Below are 18,796 nucleotides of genomic sequence, written 5' to 3' on the forward strand. Positions count from 1 at the left end.
TTACACATTATTCTTTGACCAAAGCTCTATTTAATTTGGTCATAGTAATTATAGAATTCAAACTAAATTGACGGATTATCAATGACCTTTTTTGATAATTCTACTGCCAAGAATAATTTAAATTTATATTGAGTAGAGGATCGTTTTTATCTCCAAACGTTCGAGGTAAGTTTCAAAGTTGTCATTAAGATTTGAATCGTTTTATTTAAGTTTCTAACGTTTCAAAATTGACTCAATATTGTCCTGCCGTCAGGAATTGTGCCATCAACAATTTGTTAACGGAATTGATGGTGGGATAAATTGAGATGATTTTGAAACGTTAGGGGTTTAAATAGTTAGAGACTTAAATAGGACGAACACGGTGGGAACAAAAACAATATATAGAAATAAATTTTAATTTTATCTTTCAATAATATCAATTTTTTACGGTACATGGTTATTCAATTATTTTTTAATTACATCTAAATAAATTATACTTAATCACATTTAATTTTATTTTAAATAAATTTATTTTTTTTATAATTTTACTCTTAAAAATTTTTATTTATCATAAAATGTTTGTAGAATAATTAGTATATAAATTTGTGGGAGAAAAAAAATGATACACATACAATAAAACATTTGGACTTCAAATTCACCGAAATATAACTTTTGCAAATTGCATACGAAAATGTATTTTTCCAGTGAACTATGTAAACTGCGAGAGGGGTCCCACGGATTGCAAATATATATAAACTGCGGTAGGGGTCTCGCAGTTTTTGTGTAAGGTGGAAACGTACATAAATCGCGACAAGGGTCCAGCGGTTTATGCTCTAGTATAAATATGCGATAGAGGAGTCGCGGATTATTCAGTTTGAACCACTTTGATATTGTTAGAGAGAGAAAGAGACGTTCTGAGAGGGGGAGAGGAAAGTGTGGCGAGGAAGACATTCTGACTTTTTTCGGGTCAGGACCATGGTGGACGAACGCAGTCTTTATCGGCTCAACGGCGTTGCGCACATAATTGACAGCATCAACGAAGAGGTAAGTTTGTTTTCTTTATTTATTGTATTTCACTATTTCATATAACATTAAGTGTAGTATTCGGGTTTGGTAGTTAGAACACATAATTTAGGATTGGTCAGTTTAGGATTTCAAAGTTACGATGTAAAATTTAGAGATAGGATAAAATGTTTAAGTAGAATGATGATCCTAATTGTTGTATTTTACATTGTTAAATTTTAAAATTATAAGTTTAGTATTTGTTTATTTTAAATTAAAGATTTGAGTCTTATATTTAAGCTTTATTAATTTGAATTTAAAATGATAAGTTTAGTATCTGTTTCTGGTTAAACTTGTTTAGTATCTATGGGTTAAACTTGTTAGTGATGGAATTTCATTTGGTTTTGGTTATTTCTCTCACATGCTACAGCCTCTACATGACAGGATCATACCCTATCTGGTGAGGGTTGGGTTGTACCACCTGGCGAGACTCAACACGAGGTGGTTCTGGTTGGATGAGCATTCATTGAGAGGTGGTGTTCTGAGACGCACACCTTTCACATACCATTCGGGGAGTGCACCATCACGCTGCAGGATGTTGCATACCAGCTGGGGTTGCCCGTAGATAGTTTACCTGTATCCGGGTGCCTTACAGATTTCAAGAAGCTGATGGATGATGGTAGACCCGCTTAGGAGTGGTTTCAGGAACTATTTGGCAAGCTTCTCCTGCCGAATAAGGTAAAGCAGTTTACATTCCACTTCAGCTGGTTCCATGAGATTCAGGGTGCTGCCGAGGATGCTACCGAGGACACCGTACAGATATATGCACAGGCTTATATTATAATGCTGCTATCCACTCAGTTGTTCAGTGACAAGAGTGGAAATCGGGTTCATATACGGTGGTTGCCCTTTGTGGCAAGGCTTGACGAGATGGGCAATTATAATTGGGCTTCGGCAGCATTGGCATGGCTATATCGATGCATGTGTCGGGTTGCCAACAGAAATGTGACGAACTTGGCCGGCCCGCTCCAGCTACTGCAATCTTGGATTTTCTGGCGGTTCGCTAGTCTCAGACCGTAGGGATTCGACGTTTTCTCTTTTCCGTTAGCTTCCAGGTATCGATATATGGGCACTTAGACTTTCAGTTTTAGTTTTTAAGGTTCTAGTTATTAACTAAGCTATTCCCAGTTTATATATTCATATAACGTTGTCTTCGTTCAGGTGGGCCACGTATTTATCGACATCCGACCGCAAGGAGGAGAGAGTTATCCAGTGTCGCCTTGCATTGGACCGCTTAAGTGATCGAGATGTAATTTGTTTATTTTTGTTGCCAATTTTTTCTCTTTGTTTGCCTACATGTTTAGTGTTTAATGTATTAATGGAGCATTCTGTAAACATTTGCAGATTGTTTGGGAGCCTTATGCTGCGCTCGACGTGCTTGCTACATCTAGAGATTCTAGCCGAGGAGCATAGTCGGTTATGGTGCGCATGTACTAGCCTGATTTACTTCGCTGTCATTGAGTGGCACCAGGTGGACAGGGTGTTGCCACAGCTCGGTGGCGTTCAGCACGTGCCTCAGCCGGCTTTGAACATAGACTGGCTTCATGGCAAGGATGGTATGGGTGGCGAAAGGTGGTTCCCGAGCTACTATCAAGTGTGGCATTTGAGTTGGCAAACAGAGTTGATTCTATTTTGAGTATCCCCAGCCACCAGAGATTCTGCCTCATATGACTGAGTACCACCCATAGTTTCATGTAGACCTTAATGAGCCTACCGGCAGCCCGTATAATAGTTGGTTCAGCATGGAGGTACACCTCCATCTACATACGGTGTGGCCATGCCTGATGATCCTCCCACACAGCAGCCTCAGAGGCCAGCTAGAGTGAGACGGCCTACTCGGTGTGGTACAGGGTCGCATCTCCTTTGAGCATTTGGGGACGATGAGGACTACTAGGATCAGCAGTTGTTTAGTTTATGTTTATTTTCATGACTTGTTGTATTTCTTATTTATGGTTATTTATGGTTACGAACTTGTACTCATGTATGCCTTATTTATGGTTATATATGTTCATGAACATTAACTCATTTGTGCCTTGTTTATTGTCATGAACCTGTTTATAGTTGGTATGCTAACTCTAACAGTCGCTATTTATAGTTGGAGGGCAAATTATACGTTGATAGTTTGATATAATGAAGTCAGTTTCTTGTACTCAACAGAATCACAAACATAAAGACTTTAACTTTACTCAAGAGAATCACAACTACATAGAGAAATGTGGCAGATAATAACCATAGTACATCAAAACAAAATAACAACAAGGACTATACATTCAAGCCAACAACATAACACACTAAAACAGGACAAGAAAACAAATACAAAAAGAACAAGAAAACAAATACAAAAAGGACAATAAAACTTAATCACAACGACTTCATGACACATATGCATCGGCTCCAGCCGCGGATCCTCGCTGAGGGCAACTCCTATGAGTGTATCTCGTCTGCCTGTATAGCCCACAACGCTTCGGCCTATCAATATCGGCCTCATCTATGGTGTTGCGGATTCGGGTAGACCTCGGCCACCCTTGTCTGGCACGTCGCATGTTAGGATCAGGAACGACAGTCGGACCGTCATAAAGTGGCCAGAGCCCTTCTGAAATAAGTGGCAGAAACCCCATCCAGTATACACTAAACACCTTACTCATGGTATAAACTTCATGAACGTATGTGGCCCAGTCCAATCGGGACTGAGCACAACATGCAATCGCATGGCAGCACAGGTAATAGAGAGCTTGAAAATACCCGTAGTCACAAGCGTGATCCCTGAGAGAAACCCGATACGAACCAAGCAAGAAGTTACCGGTAGGAGTCGTCTTAGCCATAGTATACTCAGACTGATGCCTATCAAATAGAGTAACAGTGAAGCATCTCGAATCTCTCAAGTTGCGCTCTATCGCCTTATCCAGTGCCTGGCAAAATCGCTGCCCAGATCCCAACTGCGCCTCTGCTGTCTGACCTCAGATGACAAAAAGCTCTGCTATCCTCCCATACGTGGACTTCACTAATGCAGTAACCGGCAGATTCTGTGTCCCCTTCAATACGGAATTAACACACTTGGATATGTTCGTCGTCATGTGGCCGAACCGTCTGCCTCCATCCTGGTGCTGAGTCCACTTATCGTACTCTAACCAGTTGGCCCAATCACACATGGCACACTCAGATATGTTCGTCATCATGTGGCCGAACCTTCTGTCTTCATCTTGGTGCTGAGTCTACTTATCGTTCTCCAACTGGTTGGCCCAATCACACATGGTCGGATTCTTAGTCCTCATAATATCAAACCAATAGTTAAAGGGGTGCTCTACCGTTTCATATGATGAAGTTCAAAATTTGAGATTGGATAACTTCTTGGAGAAGGTGAAGTGGTGGAGAGAGAGACTAAGAGTAGTGGGAAACGTGTCAGGATAGGCGCGAGTAAATGAAAGGTAATGAATTTCATTTATGATTAATTAATTTCTTATGGCGGCATAGTAAGAGTAGTTAGAATTAAGTGTTTTCATTTTTGGATGATATCAAAAAAACACATTAATCCTAGGGGCAATTTGTTAGTCGAAAATAATTTATTTCGAGAAAAGGGTGTATTCGAGAGTTAGTAAGCGCGTATCTTCGAAGAAGGGCTTGCATCGAGAGAGAATATTTGGCAGGGAATGCTGAGCAAGAGTCAGAACTGCCACGTTTGGTTAATCAGCTGTTCGGTGTGTTAAGTCGAAGGATCCAAGTTTTAAAGGTTACTTCTAGCAGTTACTTTTGTCAAACAAAAGAAGCGGGAACAGTTACTGATGGATTAATATATGTGGGGGTTACATTTCAATCTGATTGGTTGAAGATTTTTATAAATAAGAGAAGACTCGAAGGCACAAGGGTTGAAATTTTGCTTCAGAAAATACTCAAGCACACTTATATCTCAGAGACTTTCTGAGTCTGCGTTCGAGTTACTTTTCTGTAGGTTTTCTTCAACTGTTTTTATCTTTTCATTTATATTTTCTGCAAACTTTACTTTTCTTGCAATTTTATCTTTCAAGCAACATTTAATTTCCTTGTCCAATTTTATATTCCAGTATCTTTATTTTTCATGTCAAAAGTCCTTTGATCTAATTGAAGGCATTTTACTGTTTTATTTAAATTCAATGCAATTCATTTTAAATTTAGTCAGTTTATTTTCAAAATCTTTTATTTATCTTTTCAGATTTTCTTAAGTTTCTGTTCGATCGAAAGGTCTTTGATGCACTTTAAGAAAATTGGTACTCACAGAGCAGTAGGTTTTCGCTCCCAAACCATTAGATATCGAACCACCTTCGATTTGCTAAAAATCCATAGAACACCCCTCTAAAATAACATGTAAGTTATCCTTCATGATGCGTCATATTTTAATTGGTCATTATCTTAACCATAGTTGGGTTATTTTGTAATTTATTATTTAAGATGGGTAATGATATAATTTTTTAGAATATCAAAACTCCACTCCCGTTAATGGAAGCATATTTTCACTCCTTCATACTTTCTTCATCTTATAGTTTCGGTCCTTCCAAGCATCGTCTTCGCGATCGTGACAAGAAGCGCCGACGTCATCGCAATCTACTGCCCTTTCACACAATCTCTCTTTCTTCAGCATCATCCTTAACAATGTCGTTGAATTCCCATTGCCCGTAATTTCACCATCCTTTCCGGTATCATCGCTATCTCCTCTCATTCGAACATGATTAATTATTAGTTTGGTTATTAATTTTTTATTAAAAAAATATATTTTTACTTAATTACATTATGGAACATATATTAATATATAAAACATAATATAATAAAATAATTCTATTCAGAGTACTTAAAAATATAATTAAAATCATGAACATACAAATATAATAATAAAATTTGCACGGTAAACAAGTAAACATATTTTTTATTATACGTAAATTATTTTAAAAAATGAATATCATGTCTCATGTTAAATCATTATAGGACCGGTACAACAATCTAATATTTTTGATGTACATTGTGATAGGGTAAAAAGATTTACTGATTTAAATTTAAAACACTTCACAAAATTAACAAATAATAAATAAATAATTTTTATAAATATTTTATTTTAATTCAAAATAATGCATTCTTACAAGTAATTAATTTTTACACCATTTAAAATTCTTGAGGAAATAAACTTCATTCATGATAAAATTATAATAAAATTACTCTCACTTATAGAATAGAATTGTGACTTTTGTATAAAAAAAATCTTGTTAAGGACATGAAGAACAAACAAAATGATCATCTTTAATTGCAGTGAAAATAATTGACAACGCATCACACAAAACATATTGATTAGAAAATTCTTCACACCATTCTTTCATCTACAATTCAAATTACAAATACCAGAAGTAGAACAAATAATTGAAAAATCACCATTCAAATAAAAATCACTTATATATTGAATGAATGATCAGAATATAATATATATAGACCATGAAAAAGCTCAAATTTTTTAAAATTGACAATTCGCAGCTAGTAAAACTTGTTGATGTTCAATTTTAGGGTCATTTATTTTATTGAAACAACATAAAACATTGTTAATTGATATTCTGAAAGAAAATTTTGAAGCACTTCCAGTCTAAAATCACCATTCACAAATCGAAAATTATATTAATAGAGCAAGTTAACGATAGAAGCTAGAACACTAACAAATTCCATAAATTCTGTAAATAATGCTCATCAGCTGTCAGTTATTATGTCTATCACTGTGCAATACACAGTGCACTATTTCATGAGTATTAAAATTATATAACAGCATCAGAGTTTTCCTTCTTGAAGAAACCATGAACACACAACTAGAACATTTACCAGAACTCAGATTCCACAACTTAGGCTTGAGATGTACCAGCTTCTTGAGATGTACCAATTTACTGGATAAATATATTGAAAGAGGATCTCAGCATGTTACATTAACTCCAATGCAAAATCAATGAAAAAATACTAATCACATGAAATATAAAAGGAAAATATTTGAATACAATAATTAATCAAAATTATGAAATACTTGATGCCAATTATAAAAAAATATATACAAAAAAAATGAAGCTAAAATTAAACGAGATATCTTGACAGAAAAAAAAAATAGAAGCAATAGCATTAATAGTTAGGATGATTTATGATAGGTAGCAGCTATAATTACTCATGCAAAGAACTTAACAATCAAATATAATTATGAGTCACAATCTAAGAACCTTATGATAAAGTAATCACAGAACAAAACCACATTATTAAAATAAAAATACATTCACACACACAACAACAAAGTCATAACTAAAATAAACAAATTAAAATGACAAGACACACCCTAAATATAAATAAATGATGATGGTACCTGCTTAATAACAATCCCTCTGACATGGAGGGTATTATCGAATTTGTGCCACACTTCGCCATAAAAGGTTTCAAATGCATTATCAGCAGAGCGTGCAGTAAAAGTAATGGAAAACGTAGGGCCACATTGCCTCTTAACATAGACAAGCTCATGAAACTCAAACCTCCTCTCCTACGTAGTAATAACAAGAATAAAAATAATCATTAGTGAATGAGATTATAGACATAAATAAAACTCAATAAAACAAAAACCATCATAGACACAACATTTTGGTCATTGTAGAGTTGCAAGCATCGCTTAGCCAAATTAGTCACACGTTGCTTATCAACCTCATTAAGTATAAAGGGTGCAATTCTGCCAAGTATTGGAGGTGACTGTAAACAAAATAAAAAATAAAAAAAAAAACTAAAGAGTTAAATTATGAGATTATATAAAAAAGCATAAAACAGAACACAGAGACAAAAAAAATAAAGCGTGTGGTGAATTTAAAAGCACCTGCTGGGGGCGTCGAAGATAATCACGAAGTTGTTCACGAGTAATCACCGGTATATTCGGTATACCATCCACACCGACAGAAATCACACGTTGTTTATCAACGGGTGCAATTCCGCCAGCAGGTAATGGAACTGACTATAAACAAAAAATAAAAATAAAAAAAACTAAAGAGTTAAATTATGAGATTATATAAAAAAGCATAAAACAGAACACAGAGAAAAAAAAATAAAGCGTGTGGTGAATTTAAAAGCGAGAAAAAGATAAATAAGTCCTGACATTTTGTCCTACGAACATTTTTTTTTGTTGACCATTAAAAAATACTTTTAAGTCTCTGATCTTCATAAAATTTGGACGAATCAGTCTCTGACGTAGGCATTTAAACGGGGGGACTGATCCGTCCAAGTTTTGTAAAAGTCAGGGACTTAAAAGTATTTTTTAATAGTCAGAGACAAAAATATTCGCGGGACAAAAGGTAAGAAATCTATTTGTCATTTTCTCTTTAAAAGCAGCTGGAAGCGTCGAAAATAATCATCAAGTTGTTCACTGAAAAGCACCTCGCGTCGTCGAAAATAATCATCAAGTTGTTCACGAGTAATCACCGGTAAATACGGTATACCATGCACACCATCCCAACCTCTTTGATCTCCGGCAGAATTCATATCTCTCTCTAACTATCAACCTGATTTCAGAATCAATCAATAAATAACAACGAAACAGGAGAGAAGCACACGGAGTTTCAATTCGGTGATGCACAAAATCACACATGTGAATCGGAGAAGAGAAGGCGGAGGATTTGTTATTTTTTACTGGTGCCTTCAATGTTGAATTCACGGAGGTAAGTCTTGTTTATTGGGCTTATACGTTGGGCTTTTTGTTGGGCTGCTTGTTGGGTTTATTTTCATGATTTTTACTACTTGGTACATGTTCTTGTAGCAAAAATAGTAATATACATATAAATTTAGTTAACATGTCTTCAGATTAAGTACTAAAAAAATTGTATAAAAAAATTTAAAAAATATATAAATTTCTAAAAATGATTAAAAGATGCTGAGCCTTCTCAATAATGTGAATAAAATATACATAAGTATATATTATATAACAAATCATTACTACTTTGTGCTTGCTCTTAAACTAATTGCATATATACACAATATAAATAATAATTGTGAATCTTAGTTCATCTCCAAATTTTCTCTTAATATTTAAAAGAATAAAAATTTAAATACATATGTTATTTTTTTAATATAATATATACTGGTCTAACGAAAAATAAAACGACGTAATAATAAGAAAAAAAAAGAGATCAAGATAAATTTAAATACATATGTTAAAGAAAGGTTGCGATTATATATTTAATTAATAAAAAATAATTAAAATTTATTTTATTTAATATTCATTAATTATAGTTAGAATTAATAAATATTAAATAAAATAAATTTAGACTTTTCTTTTCTAGCATTACCGAATTGCTTAGTAATTTAAAGTACAACTATTAACAATGAATCTATGTCATTATTAAAGGCATTACTAGCTACTACTAATATTTTGAATGTAAAATCTTTTTATTTGAAAAATAATTAGTACGATTTAATTTAATTTATTATTACCTCTCTTAATATTTATATTATTTTTAAAATGGAAGACAGAGTGCTTTGTAAATGTTAAAGCTGAATTAGTCGTAGAAATAATATTAGAGCGCAGTTTTGTTTGAATGTTTCATAATTAGAGGTAATTAGGTGGTTAAGGATTTTGAGCATTTAATTCACACTGCAAATATAGAAATGGTTTTCTCAAGTTGTAGGTGTAACAACTTTGACTTTGCATTGTGAAGAGTCAAGTCAAATTGAAATCCAAACATATGAACCATACATGGAGCTTACTTGTCTTTACCAAATCTAATGTCCTTGTCACATGCTTGTTGCATTTTGACATTGATAGTACCTCCTCTCAGGACGGATCCAGAAATCTAAGAGTAGGAATCGAAAATTAAAATATTATATAATCAAATATAATGCTATATATTTAATAATAAATATAACTATAATTAATTTTTTAATTTAAAAAATTAATAAATATTTATCAAATAAATAAATTATTTCAATTTTTATAATTTTTTCATAATTTTTTTATGATTTTATGTCTAATAAAATATGAAATTATATATATTTTAAATATTTTATTAATTAATTTACTTTATTTAATATTTATGTGACGGTAAATTATATTTTTATGTTTTATATCATTAAGAAATATGACATAAAATAGTATAAGTTAATTGCACTAACAATTTTGTTACGTGAATTTAAAATATATTAAAGTATTTTTTATATAATAATAGAGTAAAAATTAATTAAAAAAGAATAAAAAACAACTAAATAAAATTAGAAAAAAATAATATTATTATAAATAATATTAAAGTATTTTTATATGATTATAAATGTTAAAATTAATCTTAAGAAAAAAATGTAAAAAAAAATATGAATTAAATAAAAAATACAAATAATATAAATATATGTAGAAAAATTTAAATCCTATTACATAAAGAATAATAACTCTTTTTTTTACCAAAAATAGAGAGACTTGAACCCGCGACCTCTTAATTGAGTATGGAGAGACTATACCATTTAAACTATAGCTCATTAACAAAAATAATAATTCTTTTTACTATCACTATATTATTAAATTTTATTCTATACAAGATATCTATTATAATAGTATATGAGCTTTTAAAATTTGTTAGAGGGCCAAGGCCACTACTTGTCCCTTAAATCCATCCCTGCCTCCTGCCATTTACCTATCATTTTTATTTTATTTTATTTTATTTTATTTTAAAAAAAAAAAGAGAAAAGAAAAAAGAAGTTAACCTACCTTTTTTCATTAATATATATAAGCTTATATATACCTAATCATCTATAATAGTTTTTTTTTTATATATATTTATGATTCCTTGAGTAAAAAATGGTTTCAAGTTACTTGCATTGAATTTCTTATTAATGAATATTTATTTATTTATTATCGGGTAAATACCCTTTTCGACCCCTGATCTTTTTCTCGTGAGACATAGTGCACCCTAATCATCTTAAACCTCATATAAACCCTCGTCCACTAACATATATAGACAAGACGGCCCCTACAACCGGTTGCCATTTTGACGTGTTAGATTAAGACTAAGGTGTCAAAATATTAGTGCTAGAGGGACTAAAAACCCCCTCTTTAACATTCTCTTCACATCTCCATCACCATCACCATTATCGTCGAACTTCACTTTCACCACTACCACTGTAGTTCTCTCTTCCTCATTCTCTTTTCCTTCTCGCCCTAAACTACCACCCCCCCTAAACCACCTTCCATCGGATCAGCACCGAAACTGCCACGAACATCCCTGACAGCAACCACATGCACATCCTCCTCCCTGCCATGATGTCGTGCCCAATCCGAGTCGCCTCTCATCCAAATCTCTCCTTCACCATAGACACCACCATGCTCAGTACCACCATTAGGTAAATTTCCAGGAACAAAAATATAAGTTTACAAAAACTTACTAATCATGAATAAAAAAAAAAAGAGAAGTTAAAAACTTATTCGAAGATTGCTCTGCTGAAATTCTCCTTCAAGGATCCTTGCAAATCATCCTTGTGTGCTAGGGTTTCTTGTTCGCAAAGCTTGCAGCAGCTTCTATCTCAAAAAAGGTCGATCAGAAATTCGGTCGAATAGGGTTTCTTGTTCGCAAAGCGCAGCGACGATGGAGAGAGAATCAGAATCCTCATAGGCTCCAAAAATCTAAACAATGTTAAGGTGTGGGGAAAGAAAAACCATGAACTTGGATTCGTTTTTGATGCAGGCACAAACTTGAGTTTTGTGGTTTTGTGTGGGTTTTCAGGGGGTTCTTTTCTGGTTTTTGGGTAGCCATTGATGATGGCTCTGAAGAAGAGGAAAAAGCCATTGATAATGGTTTTGAAGAAATGGAAAAAGAGGAAGAGAAGGAGGATGAAGAAAAAGAGGAAGATGTTAAAGAAAGGGTTTTTAGTCCTTCCAACCAAAGGAACTGACACCTGGCACTGATATTTTGACACCTTAGACTCAATTTGACACATCAGACTGGCAACCGGTTGTCATCCGGTTGCAGGGTCGTCTTATCTATTTTTATTAGTGGATGAGAACCTGGATGGGGTTTAAGGATAATTAAGGTGCGCTATGTCTCACGGGTAAAAAGTCAAAGGCCAAAAAAGGTATTTATCCTTTATTATCATATATTGATAGATAAGGTCATAAGGATACAAATCTTCTGACTTTTTTTATATTGTTTTTTTCTCAATTATTGCATCATTCTTGCTTGTTCTAAAAGATTTTTATTTTAAAAAAAATACAGAATATTGGAATAAAATGGGAGATAATATTGTGTAGTTACATGCTTATCCTACTTTAAAAAAATTAATAAAATAAATTTTATATAGTTGATAGTGTAATTTTGTGGAATAAAAAATTTAACACAACAGGTTTATGTATATGTGCACGCAGATGTTCAGATGAGAAAAACCCAAGAGTAAAACCCTACATATTTTCAAATCAAAGGCTCAGAGATTTGAGAATGGAATTCACCCTAGTGAACTTGTGTCTCTATGAAACTGTGAAGAATCTTCAGGACAATGGCCACCTTCCTCTTCCTCCAAATCACTTTTAAGGTCTATATATATATATATATATATATGATCCACGTCAAATATAATCAAGTATATTATATAGCTTTAAGCTAATTATATCTAATAATTATATCTAATTTCATGTAAAATTATATAATTAAGCTAAATAATAGTTCATAATGTTACTTAATTTGAGTCTCTCTCTCTCTCTCTCTCTCTCTCTCTCTCTCACATTATATATAGTCCCATGTATTTTTTTTTCTATTGTTATTCTTTACCATTAAGATATGTATGTCATTATTTCTCATTTTTATTATTTTAATTTCTTGCAAAGTAAAAGGATTGATTAATATAATCCCTGTATTATTATAATATATATTATTGTTGATAAATATTCGTTTTTATAATTTTAATTTAATAGTTATTAATTAGCTCCTCTTGATGAGGCATCAAAATATAAACTAGTAAACTATTATATTATAAGAATTAAAGTTTCATAAAACTAAGAAAAATTAAAAAATGCTTATAAAAAATGAAGCATAAATTCAGAATTATAAGAGCTACTTCATAATAATTATTGTTGCCTTGTCTAAAAGATTATAATAATATAGTAATAATGGATTTTTGTTTTCATTTAGTTGGTAGAACTGAAAATGCCAGAAATAATATGGGAAAACAAAAATAAAATTTATTTTAGTAGTATTAAAAATTACTACAAGAATATGGCTGATTAGCTATTACAAAAAGAGTAGTAAAATTATCGCTAATCTGACGCAAAATATAATTTATGACGAATTAGCTACCGCCTAGCAATGAATGCTTTTCTCACTAATTACAAGTCGTAGATTAATGAGACAAACACTACAGTCGCTAATTCATCGGAAAGTTTTTAGCTACCGAATAGGTAGTCACAAATCCATCACTAAAATAACAGCAAATTCCATAGAATAAATAGACTAAACAGTAGTCGCTAATTAGCCACAAACTCTCCTGCATGCACTCATCACTAAATGCAAGCTAACTTCGTAGACAAAATGGAATGCTTAGTTGACGCTAATTAGCGAGAAATTTTTCCGAACCTAACTCGCCGTGAGTTGTCCGCTAATATGGCCGCAAATCTGTCACATTTTGTAGCAAATCTATAGCTAATCTTTGAAAATCCTTAATCAAATTCGTAGGAATTTTGTCGTTAAACCAAAGCTATTCTAAATGATAAAGTAGAGTTATGAAGTAGTGGCTAACTTGTTAGAAAATAATATGTCGTCAATTAGTTGCAATACTATCGCAAAATGTCATCACAAATTTCTTTTAAACTAGTAACAAATCGATAAGTATCTCGCACTACAAGAAAAACTGACTTTTATACACTTTTAAAGCGTGCAAAAAATGCAAAAAAGTGTAGCGATATCTTTTCAACACGCTTTATTTATCATTTAGGGGATTCGTATTTCAGACATATTTTCTCTTTTATTTTTTATCTTTTATACATAATGGCTACTAACTACGAGTCTATCAATAGTATTACCGCTGGTAGATTATGTGATGAAAAAGTTTGGAAAATAAAGGAAAAAATTATAAGGTTATGGAAAGTCTCATCAAAATTTGATAAGAGAAAGACGACTTACATAGAAATGGTTCTAATGGATGATAAAGTTAGTTGATTATTTTTCATAATTTTTTCAAGTGATATTAAGTCCAATTTATAAATATTTTTAATAGGATTATAAGTGCTAATAGCTTTTATATTTAATTTGTTTTACAGTGATAAAATTAATTGTTCAATCAAGAGTTATTTGACAAAGATGTTTGAGAATGAACCGATCGAGGGAAGGATCTATGTCTTCTCAAATTTTGTGATTGAGAAATCAAGCGGAATTTATCTTCCAACTGCACACGTGTGTAGAATAATTTTTAAGAAGGAGTCACGTATAGTAAATACAGTCAATGATCATAAAACTTCTAACAATCATTTCAATTTTCTTGCTCATGCTGATATATTAAAACAAACAAATAAACAGTCAAACTTATTTGGTACATAATTAATTTGTATTAACCTACACAAAATTATTTTTTTATGCAAAAGTTTAAAATTGTATTGTGGCTTTTTTAAAAGTATATCCTTTTATTAATATATTGTTAGTTTTATTATTTAGTATAAAATAAATTAATAAAATCTCTTTAATTTATAAGTAATTTATTATATTATTCATTTATTTGTCTTTAATTTAATACTTTTACTTCATTTTTTTTAATTAGATGTTATTGGATTTTTGACCGGAAAATAAGAGCTTATATCATGGTCAAAAACAGGGAGAAATGACCATTACATTGTGGTTGATCTTCATGATTTGCAGTATGTGAAATTTTAATATTTCGCAACGAAATTTTATTTTGTAACAATTATCTATTCATATGCAAAATATTTTATCCTTTTTATGATATATTACTACTTATTTCTCTTAATTTCCGCTTTTATTTAGAAATGAGAAAAAAAATAAGGTGCACAGTGTGGGATTAATTTGCAACCCAATTATTCTATGAGCAGTGTTAGGGGGCCAGCAACTTTTGGTATTTGTAGCCATCAAATAGCCATCAATGATGATTTTAATGGTGTGAGATTAGTATGAGATTTCATCCAATGGCTCACTTTTTCTTGCTGGTTACATGCTGGTCAAAATTTGAAAAAGTTGCTGGCCCCTTAGACTTTTCCTTATTCTATTATCTACATGATTACCAAGGAACCGAATATATACTTATTCTCTAATTTGCAAAATTTAACAAATGCATTGGTAAGCATATTAGTTTAACATTTTATTTAATATATTTGTTTATGTTATATCTATAATCATATTATATATTTTTTTACGTATATATCTTTTTAAAAAATACTCTTAGTATTAGCACATAGTGTATTAAATAAATATTTTAAAATTAACTGTAACATATGGTAAAAATAAAAATTAAACTAAATAGATATTACAAACACAAACACAGGCACAACCCATTTAGTGTATGTTTGGGCGCCATTATTTTGTTAAAAAAATATCTTTTTCAATGAAAAAAGATCTTTTTTTATGTTTTAACGTGTTTGGCAAATTTCTAGTAGTAAAAGTAAAAGCACTAGTAAAATAAAAAAGAGATATTTTTTGAGAAGCTGTAATTTACATTTTTTTTAAAAGATATTTTTCTTTAAAAAAAAGATGTTTTTTCATGTAATAAATAAACAAAAAAGTACTTTTATATTGTTATACCCAAACATAATTGATAGATAAAAAAACCTTTTTACATGAGATATCCAAATATAAAATTACTTTTACTTCTCTATAAGATCTTTTAAAAAAAGATAACTCGAAAAAAGATCTTTTCTTAAAAACTCACCCAAACAAACCCTTAACCTAACTCCAAACACAATGAGAGTAAAGAACTTCCTAACCCACCCATCATTTAACTACTTCACCTACTTTCATAAATCTATCTAGCAATTCCTCTCTTTCTCTGACCAGGATCATGAAACTCATCATAATTGGGGTCTAACTGCCACCTGTTACAACCAATTAGTTGCAAGCCCACAAATAATCCTAAACCTAAATAAGTGAACAAACCTAGCGGCCACTCAATGACATAAAGAATAAACCTATCGCGCCGTCACGTGCTCGCCATCTCCACCCACCCGTCGCGCCGTCACGTACTCGCCATCAGAGTAGATGAATAAAACCGATTAATAACTACATTAGAGTTGATACACTTAACGCTAAATTAAAAAAAAATAATAACGCATGATATGCTATTTTTTTATTAATCAAATGATTATAATTTAAATTAATTTTAAAAAAATAACTTAAAATTATAATTTCAATTTTATCATATGTATGGTACGAATTATTACACTTGTAATAACAAATTATTTGATATATGATAAATTAAATTGTGATTATATCATTTATTTTTAACAATCTTTTATTTATATTAGAATCAATTATGATAAATTAAATTTTGAACATACTATTATTCCACCTAATAAACTAAATATAATAATCTTGATTCACGGGTCGAAAATGCTATCTTACTATATATATGATCGACATATAAGGAAACAAAATAAAAAATATATATATGTTTCTTATATTAGGTCAATAAGAATCAAAAGTTATTGTTTTTCTTTACATACCATCTTTCTTAAATAATCAGAATAAATAGAGTGAATCAAACCATTTTTTATTATCATTATTATAGAATACAACTTTCACCTTTGTCATGTCTAAGCTCATCTTTTGCATTGCTCTGTTGGTATTGGTCCAAGCCATCATTTCAGTTGATGGCATTCTCCATCATTGGTATTCTGATGCCAATGCAACCTTCTATGGTGACATGGAAGGTAGAGAAACCATGGGTAAGTACAATAACATTTTGTAAAAACACTTTTTCATATTTAAACTATAATTTTTATAATGTTGATAAATTTATTTATAAAAAAATAAAAATAATTTTTATCTATAAAAAATGAACAAACTACCATTTTGATTTATAAAAATTCAGAACGCTAACTAGGGGTGAGCACCGGTAGCGGATACTCGATTATCCATCTGAATCCGAAACCGAACCAATTAAATTGGTTCTGAAACCAACGGGTAATCGGGTCCAAACCGATGACTTTTGTTAGTAATTGGTTTGGGTATCGGTTTTGGGGTGCGGAACCCGAACCAACCTGCGAACCCGATCATATATTAATTAAATAAAAAATAATAAAAAAATACATATGACTTTTCCATTAGGCAATGATTATTTATTATTAATATGTTTGAATTTTAATGAGTTTAATTTTTAATATATTTGGTGTTTAACATGTTCGGATTATTTCTATTGATGTTACATGTTTATTGTACTTGTTGAATTTTTAGGATAAAAATTTGGTTTTTTTTATGAATTTCAAAGTCATCGGGTACCCAATTACCCGAACCAAATCAATCCGTTCTTAATCGGTTTGGTTTGGTTCGAGTACATATACAAAAAAATACATATCCGAACCAAACCGAACCAATTACATTTGATCGATTCGATTCTAATTTTACCATAAATCCAAACCAAACCGACCTGTGTTTACCCCTAACGCTAACAAAATTATGAATAAAATTAACGAATCGAGTATCTCTGTACATGAAAACTTTTTTTTTAAGTACAAAGCTAATTTTGTTATTTTAGAATAAATGTATTAATATTCCAAAAATTTATAGATAAAATCGATAATTTACTCTTTATATTGTAATATTTCACCATCATTTTCTTCTTATTTATGTGTATTGTTATATTGTATGATATGAAGGGGGTGCATGTGGCTATGGTGATCTCTTTGAGCAAGGGTATGGTCTTATGACCACAGCTGTAAGCCCTGCCCTATTCAACAATGGTTACACATGTGGATCATGTTTTGAGATGAAATGTGTGAACAAGCCCAATTGGAATTATTGCAAAAAGGGCTCAAGCCCAATAAGAGTAACCGTAACAAACTTATGTCCACCAAATTATGGACAAGGTGATGGACATTGGTGCAACCCTCCATATAAACACTTTGATTTATCAATGAAGATGTTCACAACTATGGCAGAATATAGAGCAGGGATTGTACCTGTTTTATATAGAAGAGTTCCATGCCATAAACAAGGTGGTGTCAAGTTTCAGTTGAAAGGGACACCTTATTGGTTGCTTGTGTTGGTGTTCAATGTTGGTCATGTTGGTGATGTTTCTAGTGTTAGCATCAAAGGGCAAAATGGTAAATGGCTTACTATGTCAAAAAATTGGGGACAAAATTGGTTAATTGGAGTTAATTTGGTTGGACAAAGTTTGTCTTTTAAGGTCACAACTAGTGATCGGAAAACTTTGGTATTTCATGATGTTGCTCCTTCTCATTGGCAATTTGGATCAACCTATGAGGGCAAGCTTAATTTTTAGGATTATGTTGATTTAGAATCTTAAATGGTTTAGTAATGTTATATTTAGTTTCTAGTGACAATGTTTCATTTTTTGTATTTGAACTTGTACAATTTATGGAATAATTTTCTTTCGCAAATAAAACAATAATAATGATTTATTTATCTATTATTCTTAGCGTATATTTTAATAGTCTAAAAATTTTTAAATTATTTTTAATTTTTTAAATAATTTTAGTTTATATAAATATATTATTAAGAGTACGTAAATAAATTTTCATTAATATATAATTATATTAGTTTGTTAGCTTTGAAAGCAAAATTTGACTTTAAAAACGCATGGTTTT

The 18,796-nt window shown here is 31.4% G+C and overlaps 2 protein-coding genes across 2 annotated transcripts; one reads left to right on the plus strand and one right to left on the minus strand.

Annotated features, from left to right (window-relative positions):
- Positions 1 to 6,697: 6,697 nt before the first annotated feature.
- Positions 6,698 to 8,686, minus strand: LOC110267223 (uncharacterized). The gene is made up of 5 exons (XM_021112405.2): positions 8,440 to 8,686; positions 7,886 to 8,020; positions 7,657 to 7,764; positions 7,391 to 7,561; positions 6,698 to 6,929 (listed from the first exon to the last, which is right to left on the minus strand). The coding sequence occupies exons 1-5, from the start codon at positions 8,542 to 8,544 to the stop codon at positions 6,927 to 6,929; spliced, it is 522 nt and encodes a 173-aa protein (XP_020968064.1). The 5' UTR covers positions 8,545 to 8,686; the 3' UTR covers positions 6,698 to 6,926.
- Positions 8,687 to 16,767: 8,081 nt separating this feature from the next.
- On the plus strand, positions 16,768 to 18,523 carry LOC107614668 (expansin-A23-like). Its single transcript, XM_016316811.3, has 2 exons — positions 16,768 to 16,915; positions 17,846 to 18,523. The coding sequence occupies exons 1-2, from the start codon at positions 16,780 to 16,782 to the stop codon at positions 18,469 to 18,471; spliced, it is 762 nt and encodes a 253-aa protein (XP_016172297.1). The 5' UTR covers positions 16,768 to 16,779; the 3' UTR covers positions 18,472 to 18,523.
- Positions 18,524 to 18,796: the final 273 nt, after the last annotated feature.

This window comes from Arachis ipaensis, chromosome B9 (assembly GCF_059453495.1).
Source record: "Arachis ipaensis isolate K30076 ecotype BB chromosome B9, ASM5945349v1, whole genome shotgun sequence".
Lineage (NCBI taxonomy): Eukaryota > Viridiplantae > Streptophyta > Magnoliopsida > Fabales > Fabaceae > Arachis > Arachis ipaensis.

Bases quoted from the DNA above. Each gene is read 5' to 3' on its own strand.
- LOC110267223 (XM_021112405.2), bottom strand. From the start codon at position 8,544: ATGAATTCTGCCGGAGATCAAAGAGGTTGGGATGGTGTGCATGGTATA. The intron at 8,021-8,439 runs GTGCTTTTCAGT...TTTTGTTTATAG, and splicing joins ATTATTTTCGACGACGCGAG to TCAGTTCCATTACCTGCTGG. The intron at 7,562-7,656 runs GTTGTGTCTATG...ATTACTACGTAG, and splicing joins AACTCTACAATGACCAAAAT to GAGAGGAGGTTTGAGTTTCA.
- LOC107614668 (XM_016316811.3), top strand. From the start codon at position 16,780: ATGTCTAAGCTCATCTTTTGCATTGCTCTGTTGGTATTGGTCCAAGCC. The intron at 16,916-17,845 runs GTAAGTACAATA...TATGATATGAAG, and splicing joins GGAAGGTAGAGAAACCATGG to GGGGTGCATGTGGCTATGGT.